At 38.4% G+C, this 26,811-nt stretch overlaps 2 protein-coding genes and 1 pseudogene across 2 annotated transcripts; 1 reads left to right on the top strand and 2 right to left on the bottom strand.

Annotated features, from left to right (window-relative positions):
• LOC125314374 overlaps positions 1–26,811 on the top strand; it is a 413,124-nt pseudogene that overhangs the window by 46,034 nt on the left and 340,279 nt on the right.
• Positions 7,468–8,688, bottom strand: LOC115733623 (putative adenylate cyclase regulatory protein). Its single transcript, XM_048276507.1, has 2 exons — positions 8,480–8,688; positions 7,468–8,074 (listed from the first exon to the last, which is right to left on the bottom strand). Exons 1-2 carry the CDS (start codon positions 8,627–8,629, stop codon positions 7,487–7,489), a joined length of 738 nt encoding a protein of 245 aa, XP_048132464.1. The 5' UTR covers positions 8,630–8,688; the 3' UTR covers positions 7,468–7,486.
• On the bottom strand, positions 9,326–15,162 carry LOC125314052 (disease resistance protein RPV1-like). Its single transcript, XM_048275507.1, has 4 exons — positions 14,360–15,162; positions 12,096–13,185; positions 9,851–10,165; positions 9,326–9,625 (listed from the first exon to the last, which is right to left on the bottom strand). Exons 1-4 carry the CDS (start codon positions 15,160–15,162, stop codon positions 9,326–9,328), a joined length of 2,508 nt encoding a protein of 835 aa, XP_048131464.1.

The following is a 26,811-nucleotide window of genomic DNA, read 5'->3' as shown; positions in this document are numbered from 1 at the left end:
AATGTCCATTTGCACCAGTAGACATCAGGCAGAGTAGCAAACGATGTAAACCAGATTCCACTGTGATAAAATTTAGGATGAACTTCCTCAACTCCAGGAAGAGGAAACAGTAACTATCCATAAATTGATTAAATATGAAATAGAAAACAATTTGCTCACCCCGAATGACCCGATTACAATTCAAAAGCATAATGGCATTCTGCGGCTTCTGAAGAAGTTCCCTCAACCAGGCTGAATTGCACTAAGACTCAAACCAATTTTGAACAGAACAATCCGTTGGCCTTCCGAAATCCTCACCTCTCAAAAAAAAAAAAACAAAGTTCAACTCAGCTTCAATCAAGGATGAGGCTTCAATACCATCTGCCTCATCATACCGAAACACCCTCTCAAACGCAACGACAGTGAAACAGGACCCGAAATCTCCAACAGGAAAACCTTGTCAATTGCATACCAAAAGCAGGGATCGACCACAATTTCCCTCAAAGTAAAGCTTGATGTTTTGCTTCAAACTGCGGCATTCTTCCGACCTAAGGTACTCAAGAACAGGGCTATCCTTCAAGGTCTCGTGCATCATCTAATCGGTGACCTCCTACTAAATGGAAGCTACATATCCTCAAATGCAGGTTCACCAACGAAGAGCATCCATAAAGGAGCAGCGGAACTGCACTCGCACGACCTCATATCCACATTGACGGAAGGGTCCTCGACACGGCATTCGACAGCAAAATGAAGCCACGGACTGAGATTAGGCATCCGATGGTCGAGAAAATTCAATGTCGAGGCAGAACTTCCTGATCCGAGGCGACGCATAGAGGCCTCGAGAGGCTATCTGCGAATGGGGTGTCATGCCAGGGGAAGGAGAAGAACGAGGTCCGGGGCAGCGATCCAGACAGATCGCCAACGCTTAGACAAAATGCAGGTTTGGACAACGTCCGTGATGTCGAGGAACGAGGAGATGCGGTTCGGACAACGTCCGCGAAAAGAGACTCGCCAGTGTTATAGTTTTAATGCACAATAAGAGCACTAAAGGTCCACATGAAAATAACCGTTGGAGCAGAATTGCTTCAGAAGTGTTTTTAGAATAGATATCTGTTTAAAAACGCAACTTATGAAATATTTTTATTTTTCTTCACAAGTAGTTTTGGAACCACTTGAAAAGTAAAAAAAAAAATTTACTCGTCTCCACAAGTGAAAAAATTGACTTCTACTAAAAAGTATAAGTTGATTTCTAGAATAGAAGTGTTGTCATGCGCAATAGACCCGCTTCATCGAGCGAGTAGCAGCCATTAGTCCACCGGCTAAAATTTAGCCCATGCGATAATGGCACACTCGAATTCTTTGGGCCTATCCAGGAGCACAATAAACTAGACAAAGGGAGTTCGACATACGAGAGTTGCGTATATGTTTTTAACCAGTGAAAAATTATCAAAAAAGTCCTAAACTTATTGTAATTGTGTCAATTCAATTTTAAATCTTTTTTTTAGCTAATTCAGTCCTAAATCTTTTGTATTTGTGTTAATTTAGTCATTTTGACTAATTTTAATAGATCGGCATTGACGTGACAAATTTTTATAATATTTTGAAGTAATTTTTCTTTTATCTTCGTCTTTTTACTTTTTTTCTTCTGGCATAGGGCCGGGTCGCCCCCACCAGCCACAGGCCACAGGCCATAGACCACAGGTGAGAGACCATTGCCCGGTGAGGCACACATAACTTTTTTGGGTCTGGTATACAGGAAATGTTTCTCCGTGCTGCATTTACATACTCACAATACAATCTCGTCCCTTGGAATGCAACATTGCTTTTACTCGCGATCCCATAAACGAGAAACTATTGCTTCCCATTAGTCCAGCTTGACCAATGCGCTGAGTGTTTTCTTCTTCCAGGAGCATAGAGATGCCATCGTGAAAAAAAGGCCTTTTGTAACTGATTTTAGGGAGTTCAATGGCGAGACCTTTTCTTGTTCGATGCAGAAGAAAGGCTCAAGCTCCTTTCCAACTCCAAGTCTTTGAAGGACAAATTGAAAAATCTCACCCCAATCTTTGCCTGCTCCAGTTGGTCCGGAAGCTTTAGTAACTGAGAATGTTGTCCCTTCTGAACCACCCCGTGCCTTGAAATCAAGCTTGCAATCTAGTAATACACCTCCTCTTCCTGAAGGCTATCAAGTGATGGAAAACGCAAAATTGACCATTTCAGATGACAGTTTGAAGAACTGGCTGGCTGGTGTGCCCAGTAAAAACCCACCATGTGATGAAGGTTTTGTTAGAGGTGCCAGCAAAGGTGTTCATGCCTGGCTCAAGATGAAGGGAGTGATGCAGTGGGGTTTCTTCATCAGGAAGAGTGGTGTCAGAACAGGGCAGGTAGATAAACCACCGATTGAGGGCATAGTAATTACTTATTTGTATAGAACAGCTCGATTGCCTACTTTAGATCTTTCGACATCGTTCTTGTTTTCTCAGTCCTTGAAACTTTTAACTTTGTGTAAAATAGCTCGTCTAATTGACAATATTATATGGGGATTGCTCTTGCAGCGGACCTGATGAGAGTCATTTATTTTGTTGGTAAAGTTATTATCCCATCTTATGATTAATGTTCGATGTCACTATTTCTGCACTTGCATCGGGGAAGAATACATCGAAGACGTGAAGAGTTGGAAGGGAAATAAATAACGCGGAGGATTTAATTAATTTTAGAGTAAATTCAGCTAAAGTTCACAAAAAGCTATCATCATGACATGATACTCTCTATTTAAGGATATGAAACCCAATTAACAATATTGTAGACATAATCTCATGATCGTAAATCTACCATTTAGTTGAGGATTCCAAATCTATGAGATTAGAATATAGCCTGTGTTCTTTATTGCCACCTTGAAATCATATATCAGCCACTCATGTTCCACACAAGAATGTATTTTGTACATCGGATCGGATGCATCACTTATCAATGACATGTGGAGTTGCTGAGTCAATCTCTGGTGAGAGTTATTCAACATTCAAATGCAAAATTCGTTAGTTGAGTACCCTACGTGAACAATTCAATCCGAAGTATAAACAAATATAAACCAAACATTTGGTTCTCTTACACATGAAAATGATAAATACATACAGATGAAGCAAAAGCTTGGCACTCTTGAGGGGGTCTCAGAGCTTGCAGCAATACCATGAAGACAGCAACAGATAGAAGCCATGAGTCAGCATCTTTCGGTCGATTCTATCTGAGTTAACAGACGCATAGTTACCTTTTACTCCATGTTTCTCTTCGACAAATGCCAGCCTAGCAGAAAAGGCACACAGCCGGTATAAATTAAGAATTTTCAATAAGGGTGGTGTCGAAGAGCTTCAGTCAGAAAGCCCCCACATGCATTGCTTCTCACATTCATGTCTGCGACTTCAAGTATTAGAGGTCCACCCACAGGAGCAACACTAGTGTAACTACCGCAAATTCTTGAACAGACGGTCATTCTGAATTAGAGATTTCATCTTCATCATCATCCAGTATATAGACCAGGGCCCGCTCTCTCGCATCTGAAACACAAGCCGCGACTTTACTTTCTGTTGCCAAGAAAACATCAACTTGATTTCAGTCCGCTGTTCCCTGAATATGTGGGCATAAAAAACGTTGATAGATACCTTTTTCGGTAAAAGTAAAAATGCAATCCATGCATTATGCTGAAACACAGGCGGAAAGCAAGCGTTTGTGTGCCTAAAGAGGCTATGGCATGCATGTATACTATGCATGCTCTAAAGTAGCTTGCTATACTAGAGACCACGATAGTATCTATCATCATGAACTTGTACATAGCGGTTCTCAGTCAGTAACTCAGACTGCTATGCACCTACCATAAGAGGATGATTATTCCTTTTGTATTTGTCTGGCGACTATATATTCACCCCTTTCGCACTTTGTCCTCTCAATTGGTTTGAAACATTTAGGGGAAAATTTAATGCTTCAGCATTTTACTTCTTGGACTGAACAAATATTCTTCTTCCGAGCATACTTTTGCACTTCTTCAATCTGTAGGAACAAACATGAAGTGGTCCACTAAAGAGGCGCAATGTACCTATGCCAGTCACATTTAAACTTAAGAGTAGGTTCTAAGTGGAAATGCAGTAAGGAGCATGGACAGTATTAATCCAGTTCCACCACCCAGCCAACAAGATAAATTTGTTACCAACACTGGCAAGTCTATTGAACGTTGATACACAAAGGGTAGAGTATGGGCAACAATAAGTTTCCAGACATCCAAAACTGCGAATGGAAATGGCAAGAAGCTAAAAGAAAAAATCTTCAAAACCGTGTTGTACCAGTTCGACCGATTGAAACGATTGCATGTGATGTCATCTGATAGAATACTCTGCATATATGAGATGACACGCACTCAGAACAAAAGAAGCACAGTGAGTCTGCAAGCGAGCAAAAGAAGCCCAGTGAGTCGGCAGATACCATAGCATCTTAAAACATTACACGCACTTGATGTCATCTTACTAGCAACCTGTTCTGTTTTCTAATAGATTAGGAAAATACGGTCAATAAATAAATTATCCACCCCAAATTGAAGCAAGAAGACAACAAAGCAAATGGTTGGCACGCCTGTTAGTCACAAGAGGTTGGACTTCCAAATCCCAACCCAACACTACTCCAAATTCTCTTAAGGCCCAGAACTAGTCCAGACTAGTTGACAGGTTTGCTAGGTATCAGTTGACAGGTAGATCTGGTTACCGGTCGAACAGGGTCAGTACCACCAGTTCTTGACAAACACTATTAGTGCTAGGAAACCAGACTGGACAGTTCTGGTTCCCGGTCCAACCAGAGCCACTTCTTAAAACTCGAAAAAGAACCAGATCCACAATACGTTAGTTTTTTTTTCCTTTTTTTTTTTCATCGATGTCTTAAATAGTGAATTGACATGATCGGAATAGGACTTAGGATCTCATGAGTAACCTTCAAGTTGTACACCTCCCAGTTATTTGGACAAGTGGTTCCTGCAATATGCACAAACGGAAAGTCATTGGCCTGCAAGATCGTCATCCCAGAATCTTCCAAGTTTTCATGAGTATCATTCATCTTATTTAGCAACACCACAATTTGATGTTCCTGTTTCCAACAGAAAATATTATCCACATTTGCAAATTTGGCTTTGAAATATTATATGCCGAGCTTTTTCCTTATATAGAGCTAAGTCCACAAAACAAGGACCATGGGGTATATGCAAACATCCCTCACCATTCCAAGGATGCATTGTCAGAGTTCAGATAAGTTCAAGAAACATTGAACTCCTGATCCTCTGATGATTTCGAAAAATCTTCCATCAACCATATTAAAGCAGCTGGACTGTGAAATAAGATTCTAAGTTTGGAACTCAACTGCAAAGAAAGCATTAGAAATAACAAGTAAGATATAAAGAATCAAGATCAAGAAGTCATATCAACTTTTAAGTTGAAACATGCATACTCTGTTTACTTGGGCATCTTCCTCCCAGTTGAGACACACTACAGCTGTCGCATGAGACTTGAAGCTTCTTAAACAGTTCCCCATTCTGCTTAATATTTATACCAGGTTGGAAACTATTATACCAGAGCATGTAGAACTGCTGCAACAGCACACCACATATCCATAGTTAAGTAAAGAAAGCTAGATTGGCAAGATAACATTCATAATGTATTATGTGAAAAACTCTCTTCCGAGAAAAACGTTTCACGAAGTGGATGATGGTTAATAAAATTGTAGAAGTCTAAGAGAACCAGAAAAGCAGCAGCATCAACCAATCCATTATCTAAAGCGATGGTAATCTATATATTTTTGGCAGCGTCCAATCCATTATCTCAATCCAGAAATGAATCGTTTTTCCGCATTGGAACCTCGAGGTGGAGTGGATCCATGAAAGCTTACTTCAGGCAAGGATCAGAAGTCTACTCTGCAACTTAGGATCTCAATGGAAACCATTCAAAGGTTGGCCCAAGAATTATAGTGCACTCAACAATATGTTCTCCAAATCCAGAAGACCGTATGATGCCTGAAGCATTCAGACGTCTCTCGAGAAAAAATGCATCCACTCTCTAAATTTTTCCAGTGGGAATAGATATCAAGAACTGCCAAAGCTAGACATCTAATCCTAAGCTCTTACGAATTTGAATTACCAAGAGATAGAGTCATATAAGAACTTAACATATTTGGATGCAGTTCCCTCTATACTCCTAGTCTCCGCGCTTTCCCCAATTCCTAACTCCATCCCTCTCGACCGGATTGCCATACAAGTATGCAACATAGATTGGAATATCCTATTAACAAGTAGTTAAACTCCCACCAGCGAACTTGATTAGTCAAAATGATGCGACGAGATGCCCCTCTGTAATCAGAAGAAGATAAATTGACTTCAAGTAGTACAGAATGCTAGAAACTTTCCAGCCTATACAATCTGGTATACATTAGATATCTCCTTGCAGAGAACGCTCAATCAACTAAAAAGAGGAAGAAGAGTGGCCAGAAGTAGTCTTACATGGTGAGAGTCAGGATTAAAAATCTAAGGAAAACAATATAGATGCCTGACAGCATTGAGATTGTATTCTGCAGGGCCTAAACCTACCAACTCCATGTGGGCATCAAGCATTTCTACATGCGACATAGCTAGTCTATCTATCATAAATGACATCCCCACCAATTCAAGTTCTTTATGTTCATGGACACTTAAACTGGTGTACCCAGAACGGAAACGTGATGGTAACTGCAGGTTAAGTCAGGGAAAAAATCACCTAAAGGCACCAACCTTGTCTAAGAGTTGATAGGAACCTATCACGCCTATAACTAAGAGTCCCTCCATTCAACTGATATCAGCTTGGAATTCTTTATTTGCAACAGTCATTCACTCTTCATTTTTCAGTAGAACAACAACTCCTTAGTTCGACATCATGTTCTCATTTAGACTTTCAAGCACTTCACCTCTATATTCGTCCAATTCTCCACCGGACGCAATCGGAGCTAGATTGGCCATAACAGTGGTTTCTCTCGGAAAAAGGAAGCCTAGCACATTTAGGAAAAGTGAAAGAAGAAAAACGACATAAGGCCAATGACTCAAAGTGCAAAACCAGCCATCGTTGAAGAAACAGACACACTGAGCAGAATAAAAAAGAGAAGTTTCATCAGTTTTTTATTCAGTACTTCCATCGTTCTAGAATCATTCAAACACTAAAAGAATCTTTATCTTTTCGGCATAGAATGAAGTATCTTATCCGAAGACTAATGATAGATGATGCGCTTAAGAAGCCTTTTCATCTATTTCCATTACTGGCATGATAAGCAGAATCATTTTGCCAAAGCACACGTTAACTTCCATGAACATCTTCTCCCAGGAAATATTAGTGACGAGATCATAAATCTTGAAAGAAATCCAAGCAGGAAATACAAATGAAAATTGGGCGGTAGATCTCAAGAGAGCAAAGGCAAGTAACCTGCTTTATGTAGCTTTCTTAGAAAATGTGGATTATCTCTAGTAATCTGACTCATCCGAGTCATCCGAGTCATCTGAGTCAACATGTGAAAATCCAAATTGTATCACTCTAGGATCATCTGAGTCAAATGGCTTTTTCTCGCAATTCTGATAAAGTCCCGTTCCAGATAATTTTGGAATTGTTTCGAGTGACTTGCATCCAGAAATGTCCAATTCCACTAGTTGCTCCAATTTCTCGAGCCCTCGAAGCTCAGTCAATTTCTGGCAATCTTGCACAATCAGACTCATCAAGCGGGTACATGACGACAAATCCGGCAAGATCTCGATCGAGGAACATCCTGAGATAGCAATACATTCTAGAGATATTGACTTTTCAAGCCCCGGGATCTCCCGAAGTTCATGACAGTTGGACAGGAACAATTTTTGTAAATTAAGAAAATTTGACAAGTTTGGTAATTCTGCTAAGAACCGGCAATCTTCAATCCATAGACTTTCGCAGGATGGGAATCCCTCTAGGCTCTGAATATCCTGAAGCATGTCACAGCCATTGATACTCAACCATCTCAAGGTGTCAAAGCAACATAAAATTGGTAACCTTTCAATTGAAGCGCACCCAGTGAGATTCAACTTTTCTAAGAACTCCAGCCTATCAAGGCCATGAATTTCGGCTAAGCTTTTGCAATATCCAGCATTTAATATCTTCAGACGATCGGATTCTGGAAGTTCTAGCCCGTCAATTGAAGCGCACCTACTGATATTCAACTTTTCCAAGAACTCCAGCCTACCAAGGCCATGAATTTCGACCAAGTTTTCGCAACGTTTAGCATATAATTTCTTCAGACTATCGGATTTTGGAAGGTATAGCCTTTCAATTGAAGTGCACTTGAAGATACCCAGCCATTCCAAGAACTCCAACCTATCGAGACCTTGAATTTCAACTAACATTTCGCAACCAGTAACACCTAATGCTTTCAAGCGACCAGATTTTGGAAGGTGTAACTCCTCAAGTGAAGCGCACTCAAAGAGATACAAACTTTCCAAGAAGTCCAACCCATCAAGGCCATGAATTTTGGCTAAGCTCATGCACAATGTAGCCTCCAATTTCTTCAAACTCCCGGATTTTGGAAGGAGCAGACTTTCAATTGAAGCGCACTCGGAGATGCTCAGCTCTTCTAAGAACATCAACGTATCGAGACCTTGAATTTCGACTAAATTTTTGCAATCACGAACATCCAATTCCTTCGGACCTCCGAACCGTGGAAGATCCAGCCGTGAATTGCAGAACATGATAGTCGGGCGTTCCAAATATTTCAATCTATCAAGACCTCGAACTTCAAGTAAATTCCAGCAACGATCGACAAATAATGCCCTTAGATGGATTAAGCATGAAACGTCCAATATTTCAATAGATTCACAAAAAGTGACTGCCAAGTCTTCCAACTCGAAGGGAGTGTCTGGGGATTGTGGTAATTCTGATTCTTCAACACCCGTCCGTTGTTGAGAGCATTCCGAATCCTTTAGTACCGTTGGTGGAAGCTCCGGGATGCACTGGAGAAATTGACAGTGGCTGAGTCTTAGCTTCTTGAGACGGGCTAGGCGGGAGAGTGAAGGCAATATGCGACTTTGACAGGTGACGCCCAAATATGTTAACCTGGAAGGAAGGTCCGGCAGCCATTGGAGCTTCTTGCAGCCATGAAAATCAAGGTGTTGTAGGGATGAAAGATTGCATATGCTTTCCGGCATTTTCCCTTCCAGATTTTTGCAATATGAAGCTTTTATAACTCGGAGCTGTCTCGGCCTCCCAATATCATTGGGTAATTTTTTTATACCGGTGCAAGAAATATCTAGAATTTCTAGATTCTCCAAAGACCCTATGCTTTACGGCATTTCGACTTCCATATTTTCGCAATGTGAAGCACGTAACACTCGGAGTCGTCTCGGCCTCCCAATATCATTGGGTAATTTTTTTATGCTAGTGCAAGAAATATCCAGAATTTCTAGTTTCGGCAAAGATACTATGCTTTCTGGTAATGGAGAAAGGACACGAGTATTATTCAGGAGAAGTTGCTCTAGCGCCTTTAATTCACCTATTTGTGCTGGAAGCTTCGTGAGGCTCTCACGGGCGCGCAACTCGAAGCGAAGGAGGGCCTTCATGCCTCCGATTGAAGAGTCGATTTGCTGCAGCCCCGAACAATAATTGAGGATCAAAACCTCCAAATTCTTAAAAGTCGAGAGGAATTCCGTAGTCTCCAAGGATTTACAAAAGGAAAGGTCGAGAAATTTGAGCTTCTCCGCCATCCGGTGAAACAAATAATTTTATGCTTTTAAGGGGTTAGTCTAGAGTGATTATGATACACAAGAAAGCAAGAAAAATAAATAAATAAATAAAAGACACGTTCTCACCTTGAAAGAACTCCATCCTTCCCATGCTTCATTTATCTTGCTATGTGGCAATTCCAGTACAACTAATTCCGTTGCGTGAAAATTGTCCACTTCAAAATTCGTGGGACAGTTTTCCCATTGAAGCCATTTTAACTCGTCAACCGAGTCCTTAACATCTCCCCTGAGATGTGCCCCCTCCATCATGTGAAGGAATCTTAGCCTCGTCAACTTCTTGAATTGCTTATCCGTGTAAATTGCACCATCTCGCGTAGCTATTTTGCAGGAGCCTTCTGAGCTGCTTTTGCTCGGATAAATGGCTTGAATCTTTTCCGTTCCCTATAAGCAAGAATCAACATTCATTAATACTTTATCCAACTAAAGTAATCTAAAATTATTATTAAAAAAAAAATCTTAAGCCTATTACAATTGTGTCAATTCAGTCATAAATATACTCTTTTTACCAATTGAGTCCTAAATCTTTTGAATTCATGTCCATTTAGTACATCCGGCTAAAGTTGACAGGCCGATGCTAACGTTATAATTTATAGTAATATTATAATATTTTTTTCAATTATTTATTATTTACCATTTATTTCTTTGCTTTTCTTTTTTTCCTTAGCCTTCTTTCTCCAGTCGGTCGCCGGATCGGTGGATCGGCCGAGGCAAAGGCCGGTGAGGGCGAGCTCACTGGCCACTGATGAGGCTCAACCAGAAATTTTTTTCATTATACTTCTCAATGTTGTGCAAGATTTCTTTTGTGGTGTTTAACCGGTTCCACCATAAAAAATTGATAGCTAGAGTTTGGCCAAAACCCGAAAATAAGCCCAACCTTTTCTACTTGGGACAAAAGTAGCAAAACCTTCAAACTTCTATAAAGCCTAACCTTCGCCATCTACGACAAAAATAACATAACCTTTCAAATGTAATAAAAATAGTTCAATTATTTAAACGTAGACCAAAGCTGATACCTGTTATAAATTTCATCCGTTATCATAGTTAAATCGTCGGGGTTAAACCTACATTGCTCACTATGCTGCCGTGTACAGTTGGTCATGTAAACCTTTTATTTTATAATCTTGTCAACAAACTTTGTTTATAATCTTTTTTTACAAAATTTCTGGCTTTTTAAAAAAAAAAGAAGAAGTCATTTGTGGTCACTATTAACGTGGTTCATTGTGAATGTTCGTACGATGAGAGGATGATGCGAGGCAATTTAAAGTGAGAACAGGAAGAATTGACGCCGAATGTGACTTTTATCCCTGAATTCGATAGGTAATGTTATATGCAAAAGGCTGGGCTTCTTTTTATGATGGTACTATGGATGAAGCGCGAAATGGAGTCATGCCAAAAATTCTGAAATAATTATATAAAATGCACCTTTTCAGCTGTAAAATTTAATTTAGCTATACCAATTTATTTGTATATGAGATATATAGCATACTCGTTTTAATTTTTTTTGGTCGAAAATATTGGTTTTTCTTTTGGTTAGTTTAGTTTATTTAGTCATGTAGTACGAAAGACATAATAAATAGACACTGGCTTTGAATTTGTCAATATATGAACTGGCTCTTGAGATGATACACGGGGTCGCACGGTGAGATTGCAAATAAGTGCTAGGCTATGGAGCAACATCTTGAGTCAAATCAAATGATAAATAAAAAGTAGTAGTTATAATTAGGATTAATTTCGCAAATTCAAACACAATCACATACTTTATTATTTAAAATATAATTTTAGAGTATTTATCTGTTGGACCTTTTATGTAGAAAAAGTAAAACATTTATCTTTTTTAATGGTCAATGCAGAAAATATGCTTAATACATACATATACATATACATATATGTATAAAGAATTTCTATTATGATCTAATACGGTAAGTTTTAAATAGTCTTTGTCCTATGAATACTGGTGAATGGAATTCCTAACGTAATATTACATAAAATAAGTATCCCTTCCATTCTCCATTGTGGACAAATGACAAAAATTTCATGGGACATGCGGGCATCGTGAGTCTTGTTATATTAATTGTAACATCTAGAGATGATAATTCTATGATTTATCATTAGTCAAGCTATTTACCGCATGTCGAATACGTAAATGAAGCAGTTATAGAAGTTCAAATCTTAACACTACGATACTTATTCAGAGAGAGCAACCTCCCTACTTTCTAATCTCGTCAATCAAACATTCAAGGGCAATGGACCAACATTACTCTATTAGTAGAACATGGACTAACTGAGTGAGAAAAACAAATGAAAAGGTTACCTTATTTTGCTTTAGCACTTTCCCGATTTCCTCAGAGTCCCATAACCTGCTACGATTCTTAGGCCACTGGTTTTCTTCGCGAACTATTTCCCTACCAAGATCTCTCAGCTGGTCATGCATTCGAAGCTTATGATCATCGTCAATTTTTATTAGTGACATGAACCTCAATACTTCAATTCCCTCCCCGGGGAAAAAACGACAGGCATCCCACATGTAGGATGCGGTTCTCCGGTCAGTGCTAATGAAAAAACAAGCAATATCCAAAAATATTTGCTTTTGTTCATCTTCTAATACATCATAACTTATCCGTAGCTTTTCTCGCACTTTCTTAGGAGGCACTTTTTTTAACTTGTCTATTGTACCTCTCCAGAGTGCTAGCTCTTCTCCGCACAATAATGAGCCTAAAACCTCAAGAGATAAGGGAAGCCCTCCGATGATGAATACAGCTTCATGAGTGAGGTCCTTAAATTTCCTTGGAGGAGGGTGCCTTCGGAATGCATGTTGGCTAAAAAGAATCAAAGCTTGGTCGTTATCCATTTCCTCATGTTTATAGGCATAGTCCACACCAACTTCTTTAAGAATCTTCTCGTTTCCGGTAGTAATAATGATCATACTTCCCGAAGAAAACCAGTCACGTTTACCGGCCAAACACTTCACCCGAACAACATCATCCACATCATCGAGAAGAACAAGGACCTTTTTACCTTTAAACTTGGAGGAGATGAACTTAGTCCCTTCATTCTCACTATGAACTTCATTTTCGCGCTTCAATATATCATAGATTAATTGATTCCGTAAGTAATGTACGCCATTACGCTTCCATGATTCCCTTATATCAGCAAGGAAGCTACGGTGCTCAAATTGATTGGAAAGCTTGTTGTAGATGACTTTAGCAAGAGTAGTCTTACCAATGCCTCCCATTCCATGGATGCCAACAAATAGGGTGGCACGAGATTTACTCACACGTTCCATAACATGGTTCACATGACTATCAATTCCGACTAAATTCTCAGAAATATCCAACTCAAACTTTCTCTTCAGTTCGCTCAACACATTTCGGACAATCGATTTCACCAAGTTTGCCTCATACCTGTCAAATGACAAGAGTTCATTTATGCGGCGACAATAATTTTCTAAATGTTTATCTATTGAGAACATAATAATACATAAATATTGGTATTGATTGAAAACTTTAAGAATCGTTTTTTCACACCTCCATAAATTATCTTACATGCCAAAAGTAAAGTGGGAAATGCTGGTGGTTGCTTCACATGGCTTGCCCCACTCGACTGTTACTCCGACATAATTTATTAAGTCAGAAAAAACTCGAGGGTATGAGTTATGAATATTAAATATTGTGTCTATTATGAATTTGAGTCAAATTTTAAACTTGTTGTTTGTTAAAGGCATAAGGGATGACGTGGACGTCACTTTGAAAATTTTAATAGCATTGAATAAGCAAAAGCAATTTATAACTTTTGATATAAGATGATTTCAGCTCTTGCAATACCAATCAGAAAAGTTGTTCAGATTGTGATATTGTGAACTACCGAATTGCAACCGAGAGGCTTTCTCCTTGCTTCTGCTACACGATTGCAAGTTTCTAATCGTGCTGTGAATTTGGTATTGTTCTAGACTTGTGTTCTTATCGGTTTTCATTGCAAGTGTCTATTATCGGTTTTATATGAAAGTAGAAGAGTAATTTTTACCCAAAAAAAGGACATTGCTTCAATATATGCAGGTGCATGAGATAGAAATTACCTGTTGAAGATAGGGAAATGAGTTGAGAGTTACTTAAACAAACATATACAAAAAATAATCCATTTTTTCCTCTTTTATAATTACCATCGCCATATATCACCAATGAAACATTTCTTTTGTAAAAATAAGTTTAATGGCAACTAATCAACGATATTAGTGACTCAATGAATGTAAGTTGGGAAGAAAAAGAATTATGGCTTTGACAATCAACATGCACGATATATGATGTTTTGAGCTTTAAATAAAAAAATCACTAATGAGTTGTACTATTAATCTAGAATAAACGCGTAATTAGAAAAGTGTGTGATGAGGATAAACAAGCAAAAAAAAAAAAAAAAAAAAGGCACAATGTTACAAAATCTTTAGATTTAAAAGTAAAAGTTTATTCAAAAAATCTTTTTTCCAATGGGATCATGACAACAAAATCTATTATTACATTGGTCAACATCATTAAAACACGAGGCCAAAAAGAAAAAAGGAGAATAACGTATGGAAAATTTTACCCATCAACTTCGTATCCACTCAAGGTGCTGACTTCAAGGAGTGCTTTCTTCCGATTCTCCAAAATCGTTGGGTCGAAACCCCTCTTAAGCAAACGCCCCTCACGCTCAAGAAATGCGTCTCCAAACCTCCCGTTTTGATGGCCCACGTCATATGGTTTCACTTTGTAAAATACAGGCAACACAATCTGCCCGTTATTATTCTTGCGCTCCATCATCTGAACCAGTTCATCCAGGCACCAATCACTTGTCCCATAACTCTCGGAGAAAACGGGGATCAGGATCTTACTATCCGTGATGGCTGCCACAAGCGCCGGTCTGATGTCCTGGCCTTGACAGAGCTCATCATCATCTCTGAAAGTGTCAATTCCGGCGTTGAGGAGCCCGTGGTAGAGGTGATCGGTGAAGCCGTATCGAGTATCTGGGCCTCTGAAGCTTAAGAACACCTCATAGCGGTTTCCAGTAGTTGCGGTCAACGAACTACATGCACCGTTGTTAGTTTCTGTCGGAGATGAACTAGACGCGCCGTTATTAATTTCTGTCGGAGACGAACTACATCCACCGGATTGAGTTTCTGTAGAAGACGAACTAAATCCACCGGAAGTCGTTGCTGTCGGAGACGGACTAGATCCATCAGAATTAGCTTCTGTCGGCGTAGGCATCGAACCAGGTGCGCCAGTACCAGCATCTTCTTCACTTCTACGTGCACTGGCTTTCTTCCTATTGAGAAGATAAAAAGCAAGCCCGGGGAGTAGGATCAGTGCCACGAGCTCGGCGAAAGAATGCCCAAAACTGAGATGAAACATTTCCGCTTTGCTCAGACTCTGGCCTTGATTTTCGCTTTAAAACCTGACGGAGGAAAAAGCCAGGATGCCTCTCCCAGGAAACAGGAAATGCCTTCTTGTGGTGGTAGTTTATAGTCGTTGCCTTCGTGTGGTGGAAGTTTCACTGCACAAGTGGTCATAATTGATAAAAAAACAATTTCTGTTATTATCCGTAGACAAGTGGTCATAATTGATAAATACAGACAGGTGCTGCGCCGTTGAACTTTCCTGCACTTTATTAAATTTATTTCCATCGGAAAATGTATTTTTTTGAATATATTTAAAGCTCTTGACGTCACAACATGGACATCCATGTCAACCTGACTGACCATGTGAGTAACTAGGGGATCTATAATTTTCCTAGTAGTAGGGAATATAGTAAATCCTAGTGGCTTGATATCCCAACTCCTGCGGTCTAAATTGTACTTTTGAGACTTTCGGTTGGCCTTTCTCTCTATTAAATTAGTATAGTCTATGATAGAGAACATATTGAAATAACTTTCGATGGTACGTAAATTTTTACATACATTGGCCTCTTTTTTGCTCGTAAATGAATACAATTGGCATATCTAAATATATAATAGGAATTGGACAGCGACTTGCAATGCATCCGGACAAGAAACACGCTGATGCATTGACCACAGATATATTTTTCTGCTTGTTTAATTTCTTTTCCTGGTAGACTTTATAACCCACGACAACTCTTTATTACTATGTTTGGACAAAATGATAATCTGGAAGAGTACAAACTCACATGTACAAGATTACATGGTGCCTACATGCACAAACCTTCTACTTTTGATCATCATATTCTTGTGAATGTTCGATTTCATTCCTTATAATTTGTTTTAGAGACAAAACTAGTGAAAAACATATGCATTAAATTGATTAAATTTTTTTGACCCCTAACAAATTAAGTTCATTTCCATAGATAATCCAAATCAAGCATATATTTGTGTGCCCTTTTTTGGGTCATAAGGTGGACTGTTTTCTCGTTTATATTTTACGAGCATCTTCTTGGACAATGTTTAACAGATTGAAACATAAAAATTAGGGTAATTATAGCACACAATACTGATGTAAAGAAATATTTCCTAAAGCGTTCTTATTCACTTGTCATGTGATGGTTGGTAATAGAGTGTTTAGTTAAAAGTCATAAAATCAAAAGTGGATAAACCACATCATGCTTAAGTACTAATTAGAAGATGAGATGCACTCTCACTCTTTTTCATCTATAGAGACTTCCCAAAACAAATCTAAACAATGGAGAACATCTTTCCGATCAAGGTGGACAAAAAAAATATTTGTACATTTATATTTGATAATCCTCTTGACCCCTCCCTCAAGTCAATGTGTTGTTGTCTGGGAATATAGTCAATTTTCAAGGAAATATGGAAAAAAATAATGAAGAAATACACGAAAAATGCGTGGTGCTTAGGTCCCAAATAGTGCCGTGCGACTATACTAATCACTCACAAGTTTATTAAACCCAAAAATTTGTTCGAGTGCATAAAAAATCGAACAATTAATTATTTAATGAGAAGGGTGCCTATCTATACAAAAAGGCTTTAGGTCTAGTTTCAAAAAAAAAAAAATTCTAACAAAAAAACCTTATTATAAGTTCAGTCCGAAAGTTGGCCCCAATTCTTTGTCTAAAACAAACCGCAACTTTAGGTTTAGTCTTAAATCCACCCCCGCTAACCCTCCATCCAAAATTCACTGTCGGTCATCCCTATTTTTCCTAATTTCCTTATCAAAAAATGATTTCGTCGAAGATAATATTCCACCTCACTTTGTTGATGTAGATTTTTTCATTGACATAGAAATATCACGTCAAATAATAATGACTGTTTTTGGATGGAGGATAATAAGGGTGGATTTGAGACTAGCTAGTCTGTTTTTAAAGACAAAAAGTTACTAGAGCAGATTTGAGACATGACATAAATTTTGGGAAAAGTACACTAGAAGTGCCATAACTTTTAAAACGTTCACTTAAGTGTCATAACTTTAAAAAATCGTTCACTTGAGTGCTACGTCGGAGCAAAATCGTTCACTTGAGTGCTACATTAACTTTTCCGGCGTACCATGTCGGCTTTCCGGCGTCTACGATAACTTTCCCGGCTGTCACGTCAGCTTTTCCGAATGCCACGTCAACATGGCACTCAAGTGAACGATTTTAAAAGTTATGGCATTTAAGTGAACGTTTTGAAAATTATGGCATTCAAGTGAACGCCGTACAAAAATTATGGCACTTCTAGTGTACTTTTCCCCATAAATTTCAGGATTTTTTGGATAGAAAAATTGGGCGCATATTTATGACTAACTCTAGAGTTAAAGATTTTTTAGATAAAAAAGTTCAAAACTGAATTGAGATTGATTTTAAGGTTTAACCTCGTGTAAAAAGGGGGAAAGAGAAAAAGTCGAAGAGCTTCACCTGCTTTGTCATCCGGGAACAGATTTGCAATCCAGGTAGCATATAATTTTCTTTCTGCCCCCTCTCCCAGTGCTGGGTCCCGCCTGTCCTTGTTTGGAAATCCAGTGCCCTACTTATATCATTTTACAATTGAAAGAAGCTTAACCTGAGATCCACTTGTAACAATGCAAGCTAAAATAATTATCAGTTACTTATACACCAACAGTCCAAACAAAATGACAATATTTGAAATTGTGGAGTGTAAAAGAAAACAGAAAAAAAGATTGTTTTGCTAAAATGGATTCTAAGCTACAAGGCATCAAACACGAAGGTCCTATGTTAGCCTGTACATATTTACCACTCTGATAGGAGTTACTAGATATATTTAATACTCTAACCGCTGCTATACTTATCCGTATATAAAATCATCGATTATTTCACTACTTTGACACAATAAAGTTGACATATGATAAAAAATTCACCATCTCATCGGATTCGACATATAATTTTTTGGTAAGTAAAAATCAAATCAATGCAATGACATTTCGTTTTTAAGTTTATCGTATTGATAAATCGTTATATGCACACTATTTAGTCCCGTAAATGTTGCTCTATGTTTGTATTTACGTTGTGCATTCTTTCACACTTGCTTTTTGTGGCATCATATTGCCCAAAAGTTTGACAAACATCTCGGCCCTCCAAGTAAATTTTCTTATGAAGTTTAGACAAAGGCTTCTGCAATGTCCTCGGCTTGGACTAAACTTGTTGGAAAGGGGACGAGCTTCATGGGTTTATCTCAATCGTCCTCGAAGAATCCAGATCCTTTTCTGAGTTTCAAAGTCAAATCGTCACCAAGAAATTTGGTGGTCATCTTGCATGATTTTGTTGGCTACATCAGGCCTAGTGGCTTGTTCGATTGTCTTATACTAAATTTTATGAACGGGAATCCAATTGCAATACTATGTACACGATCTTTGTGTCCTTGCAGTCAAATGGGTACTTTTTTCGACAAAAGAAAAATAGTTTGTAGCAATATCTCATGCCTAGAAATAATAACTGAAGACTTTTATGTAAGAAGAAAGAAGTTTTGGAATGGATTGATGATCTTTTTCTTAGAGCATCATCCCGTATTTATATTAATAAAGGAATCAATCAGTACAATAAGATCCCCAACAATACGACAATTAAATCCCTCAAAATATGAAATCCCATTAACTAGTCCACTAATCATGGAATCTATAATATTCCATCAATTGGCCCACTAATTATGGTTCTAATTCTGGAATAAATATTGCAACACCCCCCTTTAAGTAGGCGCATGGATGTCGCACATGCCCAACTTGGACACATAATAATTAAATACACGTTTATTCATGCCTTAGGGAATATATCTGCAGTTTGTTATGAGGATTGAACAAATGGAGCACAAAATTCTCCTATATCAAGCTTTTCCTTGATGAAGTGTCGATCAATTTCCACGTGCTTAGTTCAATGGTGCTGGACAGGATTATGTGAAATACCGATAGCAAATTTACTATTGGAGTAAATCATCAATGGCTTCTGAACTCGGAATCCCGGATCATCCAAAAGTTTATGAATCCATAATAATTCACACATGCCCCGAGCCATAGAGCGAAATTCAGCCTATGCGCTTGATCTAGCAACAACATCTCGCCTTTTGCTTCGCCAAGTAACTAGGTTACCTCCAACATAAGAACAATAACCTGGAGTAGATCAACTGTCATCCACATTACTAGCCCAATCTGCATCGAAAAATGCCTCGGCCTTCAAATGACCATGGTTCTGAAACAATATACCTTTACCTGGTGTGCCTTTCAAGTAACGAAGAATTCGAGTCACAATATCCATTTGAGTAGTTTACGGATCATGCATGAATTGACTTACAAGACCGATTGCATAGGCAATATCAAGACGAGTATGAGAAAGATAGATGAGCTTTCCAACAAGACTTTGATAGCTTTCGCAATCTACTCGCTCCCCTGTCTTGGCCCGAATCTTCGCGTTTGAGTCAAGTGGAGTATTAATAGGTTTACATCCAAGCATTCCTGTCCGAGATAGAAGATCAAGTATGTACTTACGCTAACATAAGAAGATCCAATATGAGGAGCGAGATACTTCAATTCCAAGAAAATGTCACAGTTTTCCAAGATCTTTAATCTCAAATTCCTTTCCCAATGCGTTCTTCAATCTAATGATTTCACTAGTATCATTTCCAGTCACCACAATGTCATCCACATACACAATTAAGAAAGTTGAGAGAGATCCATTGCGGCGAATGAACAAGATGTGATCAGCATTACTCTCGGTGTATCTATAAGCTCGCATAGCTTTGTTGAACCTGCCAAACCAAGCCCGAGGTGATTGTTTAAGCTTGTATAGAGAATGTTTGAGGTGACAAACCTTTCCAACAGTAGTGCTATTTGCAAAACCCGGTGGAATGTGCATGTAAATCTCCTCATCAAGTTCTCCGTGAAGAAACGCATTCTTCACGTCCAATTGTTGAAGATCCCAACCATAACTTGCGACACATGATATAAGAATCCTCACAGTATTCATCTTTGCTATAGGGGCAAACGTCTCTTGATAATAAACACCTGCAGTTTGAGTGAATCCTCGGGCCACTAGTCGAGCCTTGTACCTATCCATAGTTCTATAAGCTTTTTGCTTGACTATATATACCCATTTGAACCCTACTGTTTTCTTCCCAAGAGGGAGATGCATCAAATTTCAAGTATGCTATTTCTTCAAAGCCTCCATTTCCTCTAACATGGCATCTTTCTATTTTTTTTTTTGTTGAATAGCAATTTGCCAAGTATTAGGAATAGACACAGAGTCTAAAGAAGAAACAAACAGCAAATATGATGGAGAAAGAACATAATAGGAAGTATATTCATCGATAGGATACCAAGGCTTACCAACACAAGACCGTTTACCGTTACGAAGAGCAATTGGGGTTGTTTCATCCTCAATATTATTATCATCGATAGGACTAGGCTCCGGCGGTCTTGTATTGGATTCAGGTATTGCCTATGAAGACTCACCAGGAGGATTACTGGGCATAGCAGTCTATTTATGAGAATAAACATGTGAATAATCTCTTTGAACATGTGAGACCTCTTCATGGAGTACACTTTGATTCACAATAGGCTCCTCTGTCTGCTCTATTGATAATAGCATCGACAGCTCGGGAAAAAGGTTCAAATTAGATATCTTAGAGGGTGGATTATCAAAAAAGGCTTAAGACTCATTAAAGATAACATCTTTGGAGATATAAAACTTACGAGTAGATGGATGATAGCACCTATAACCTTTACGGGAAGAGGAGTAACCTAAGAAAATGCACTAAAGACTCTTGGAAGACAATTTACTATTCACCCGATGATCTCTAATAAAACAAACAGACCCAAAGATTTTGGTGGGAGGATAAATGTATGTTTCCCAGTCAACACAGAAATTGGACTTTTATTTTACGGAACCCTGGATGGCATACAATTAATTAAGTAAGTAGCTGTAAGAATAGCTTCACTCCAGTAGGATGGTGAGACATGCATTTGAAACAAAAGAGGATGTGCAACTTCAAGAAGATGTCTATTTTTTCGCTCTGCTACACCATTTTGTGCAGGGGTATCCACACAACTAGTTTGGTGGAGAATACCATGCTCTCGTAAAAAATTTTGAAAGGAAGAAGCACAATATTCTCTACCATTATCTGTTCGAAGAGGCTTAATGGTAGTATTAAACTGGGTCTGAATTATTTTGAAAAAGGTTTTGAAGGCTTCAAAAACATCGCTTTTATGTCTAAGTAAAAAGATCCAAGTTGCTCCACTATAATCATCAATAAATGTCACAAACCAATCATATCCAGTAACATATTTAACAGAGGAAGGACCCCAAATATCAAAATGAACCAAATCAAATGAAACAAAACTTCTATTATTTAACTCTGGACAAATAGTTCTAGTCTTCTTAGAATAAGCACAAGTATCACAAAAAAACCGATGATCTTTAACTTGATTCTTTAAACTAGGAAAAATGATAGAGAGTATGAAGTGGTGGATGCCCCAAACGTCGATGCCATTGTCGCAGAGAAGAAATAGCAGCCGAATTGGAATCTGCGGTGCTAGCCGGAAAGGTGCTTGCCGATGATCCACATAGCCGGTAAAGTCCATCACATACACTATCATTGCCAATCTTTACCCCTGTCACCAAGTCCCGAAAGACACAATATGTAGGATAAAAGATTACTTTACACTTGAGATCTCGAGTAAGACTATTAATTGAAAGTAATTGATGTGGAAATTTAGGAACATGAAGAACTGACGATAATGTCAAGGATGGAGTGCAAGAATTTGATCCCTTTCCCGATATAGGAGAAAAAGATCCATCGACTATCCTAACTTTGTCTTGTCTGGAACATGGTTTATATGATTCAAACCGACTCGAACATCCCGTCATGTGATCAGAAGCTCCCGAATCTATGATCCAAGGAGATGAATGGAAAGATATATCCGAAAAAAGATGAGTGGTAGAAGATATAGCGGATGCACTAGATGCTACATAAGAGGAATTAGGACCCTTTAGATTAATCATATCCTTGATAATTTGCTGCATCTCCTCTTTGGTGACAAAATTTCCAATATCACTAGGACTTGCATATTCAAAACCAGCTAGCGCAACCACCTCGACTTCATGAGCTTGTGAACAACCCTTATTCACACCTTTGCCTTTATTGATTCCTAGTGATTTTCCATGAAATTTCTAGCACTGCTCTCTGATATGATAAGGTTTACCACAATAATCACAGCAAATAGATGACTTATTTATTGATCGCGAGATATGAACTTGAGAGGATCTTAATGTGGAAGACATAATAAGAGCCGAACGATTAGGAGCAAGAGTAGGAGTCACAGAATATAAGTGATGCATGTTATCTTCTTTATGGACCAAGGTATAGGCCTGCTGAAGGGTAGGAAGAGGATCCTTTTGCAAAATGTTGTGACGCACGATATCAAATTCCGGATTCAACCCATAAGAAATTGATATACACGTTTCTTATCTTCTTTTTGTTGAAGTCGAACAACGACATCCGCAGCAAGTCCCTCATAAGTGTCATCATAAACCTCGAGCTCCCGATACAAAGTACGTAGCTTTGAAAAATAAACACTAACGGACATACCTCCCCGATGAAGTTCCTGGATCTTCTTCATCAATTCATAAATCTGAACATCATTTCCTGTCTTAGAATAGGTATCCTTAACTGATACCCAAATATCTCGTGATGTCTGCATAAAAATATATTGTTTACGAATACCATCAATCATATGATTCAAAAGAAATGCTTTTATAGAGGCATCTTCAGCCAACCATCTCGAGAGGGTCATTAAAGGAGTAGTAGGTCTTGGTTTCTCCCTTGTGAGAAAACCAGTAAATTCTCTGGATGCAATACTGATCATCATATATTGTGGCCAAAGTAGGTAATTAAAGCCATCAAACTGAACCGAAGGGAAGAGAATGTTTTCATATTTCCCCCCGGTTTTAGAAGTAAGAGAATCGTCCTTATTACCAAAATTTTCTGAAGTCACTATTAAATGACAATAACTCAAGATGGAAGAGAAAGGAGAAAAAAAAAGATTATGATCCGATTAGACCATAAAAAGTGACCTCTATTTAGGCTGAGGTTAGGCCAAAAAATAAAAGAGAGTGAGATTAACTAAGAGAGTTGCAAGCTTTGGCAAAAAGATGTGGTGACGATGATGGTGCACAATGAAGAATGTGGTTTAAGGTGGGAACTAGAAAACTAACTCTGATACCATAAAGAATTTTATGCAAGAAGAAAGAAGTTTTGGAATGGATTGATGATATTTTTCTTAGAGTATCATCCCGTATTTATATTAATAAAGGAATCAATCAGTACAATAAGATCCATAACAATACGACAATTAAATCTCTCAAAATATGAAATCCCATTAACTAGCCTACTAATGATGGAATCTATGATATTCCATCAATTAGCCCACTAATTATGGATCTAATTCTAGAATAAATATTACAACAATAACATCAGTCGAAATCATTGTTAATTAATTCTTATTATATGGGACATAAGACTTTTTGAAGTAACTAACTTAAATTTCAATATGAATATTCAATATTTCAAGTATAAGGGGATGGACATACAATGAAAAGCTCATTCAACCTCTTTTGCAACCCCTTTTTTTCTTTATTTCCAATTCTTCGAATCTATGATTTGCCTCTAGCTATTCTTGTAGGCATTAGGGCTGGCGAAATGATAGAAGAATTAAATCTTCTGAATATGGACCGAAAGGTCACTGAGTTAGCAATAAATGTTATTAAAGAAAAGATAATCGAGGAACTAAGGAAAAAAGGACTCATTGACTGAATCTGATAGACCACACTGCTAAGTATACTGAAGCACAAAAACCCATCTTTATCATGTACACGATCTTTGTGTCCTTGCAGTCAAATGGGTACTTATTTGACAAAAGAAAAATAACTTGTTGGAATATCTCATGTCTGGAAATAATGAGGTTACGTGAATTTGAAGTATCTTTATCATTAGTTGTTACCTAACAATAAAAATAACACCTTACTGTGCAATTAATTTACAGCTGTCATGGAATACCAATCTCAAACATAAACAATCCACAATCAATAGATTTAACATTTTGATTGATGACTCATGTTTCCCCATGGCAACTAAGGGTGACACTTAATTGGAAATCATGTCATATCAAAATTGTGGCTACCTATTTAACAGTTAACACAATTGATAGACGAATTTTGTTCCAGGTTCAAGTTTCAAACCACAAAACACAAATTGACTCATGTAATCTGTCTAACTAAACAATAGTGCCAACTTGATTAGCAACCCGAACTATCATGACTTATTTATATTTAGTTCGGTAAGTCCATCATCCATGAATTTCGTTTCCACAAGTTATAGATTACAATTTGTCATACCATATGAATCTAACTTTTCTTATAAACCGAGGATTTTGCAAGTTTATGGCTCGTTTCTTTTCAAACTTATTGGACATTGATGAAGATATGCATATTTTACATTTGCTCTGTCGGACATGTTAGGATTGGAATGACCCATTCAATTGAATCTAATTAGTCAAACGGTTTATTCATCTCTTGTAATTTGTTGATCTATTTAACAAATGGGTCATCTTGGAATAGAGTTTTCTAATAAATTTTATTACTTAATCTTATCCTACTCAGATTGACTTATCTAGCAACCCGTTGTTAACTTCACATTGACAGATATGACAAACGAAAATGGCTTGCCATCTCTATTAGCATACGAATGTTCACTAAGCAAGTTTTGCTGTTTGCATTGCATCATGCAGATTTTGAGCTATTCAAACTCTTTCCCAAGAGAGATAAGAGAAGAACGCGCTCGTCAAGGACTGTTGCAGGAGGAGTTTATAGTTGAGAAGTAATAAGGGTAACGTTCAAGTAACAAAATGGAAAACTTACTTCGGCATCCTGCAGCAAAACTGTATTGTCTTCCAGTCCCAAGACAGCAACCTTGCCATCAGGACGCCAGCATAAGGATGTTATACATTTAGCTGGAGTAAATTAGAATTATTACTTGTTGGCAGGCTCCAACCCAATATCTGAATCAGAAAACAAATCTTGTTTTTCAACTATGGGGCCTCAAGGGTGAGTGGATGCACGATAGCTTACTTCAAGCGAGGATCACAAGTGTACCTTAAGATCTTAACAGAAAACATTCCGGATTGGCTCAAGTACTAAATTGCACTCAAAATGCTGTCCATTACCGGATTACAAGTGTAACAGAAGGCAGTATAATGAGCGAAGCATTCAGATGTTTCTGGAGAAATGGGCCGGGCAGGGCCAAGATGTACCAGATTGACAAATGGGCTGGGCCGAGCCGGACTTATAACTATATAGCGTCGTTAAATAAACGCCCGACATCGCCCTTTCATGCCCATGGAGGCTGAAGGACATTACATTGATGCGAACGTGATTGATTAGTTATTGAGATGTAATTTGGAAGAAACAATTTGATCATCCTCATTTACTTTTGAATTTTTAAAAAAATATATGCTAATGAATTACTCAAATCGACGAGAAAAAACACTCATGCCCGGTTAAATGTCGAGACGACGGGTCAAGCTCGAACTCCACCGAGCCATTGGCCATCACCAACCAAGCTCCAAAACACTCGGCCGGATAGAAACACTCGACCATGTCATTTGCCATCACCACCCGAAATCCAATCCCCTTCTGCGCACCTTTTTTTTTTTTTCCAATTTGTGATTAATGCATATCAAACTTGAACGTACAAAATCATTCTCTATTCAAGCGGCGAACGTGATTCGTGTCCATGCTTATCCTCATCCACACTTTGGACGGATCATTAAGTCTTATTACCAATAAATGTGCAGGCCATGTTTGATCCGGCCATTCCCTCTTATCTGCGATGCACAGGAATTCTGCCTGCTGCAAAACTTCATTATGCTTGGCTCGGCATCTGAAGCGCATGGAGATTGCCGGGTTAGTATCTGAAGAGCGTGGAGATTGCCGGGTTCAAAGCTCATTCTTTTGACGATGACGGATTGAAGCTTGCCTTGCCAATGCTGCTTTTACCAAGAGCTGCAATCCTGCTGGAGAAGATGGTCATTAACAGCAAGAGCAACGTAAGACGCCAGCCAAAATCTCTCGAGTCCTTGCCACGGCCAGTTCTACCCTACCAAATAGCTTTTGAAATAGCTAGGTTGTCTTTAACTATTGTTAAAAGCGAGGTCTTGCTAGCAGCGGCAAAGAGTTATACAACCTAAGAAGAACCGCAGTTAGACTCTCCTGGGCAACGAATGTACTGAATCCTAGTTCTTATTAGTCCACTAGTCCCTCGCATGGTGCTCCTTTGCTCAGATTTAGGTGTCTCATCAACAAAGATAGGCCAGTCAAATAAGCACCATTTTGAAGCTTTTACCAAAGTAAAGCTATATTGTGACTTGCAACGAACTGTGAAGAAATTTGAAGCTGACTTTATTTCCCGAGCATCTTCCGAAGCTAGAGAATATCTTTCCAATAGAGGACTGCACCATTGACATCAAACCTTTCAGATTCTGTCTGGCTGTTGCTTCCCATAACACCTTGCCTTTACTAGCCTTTCTGCCCGCTATACTGGACGCATTCTAGAC

Source organism: Rhodamnia argentea, chromosome 3, assembly GCF_020921035.1.
Source record: "Rhodamnia argentea isolate NSW1041297 chromosome 3, ASM2092103v1, whole genome shotgun sequence".
NCBI classification, from domain to species: Eukaryota; Viridiplantae; Streptophyta; class Magnoliopsida; order Myrtales; family Myrtaceae; genus Rhodamnia; species Rhodamnia argentea.
The sequence above is the reverse complement of the archived record's forward strand: the minus strand, read 5'-3'. Positions and strand labels throughout refer to the sequence as shown.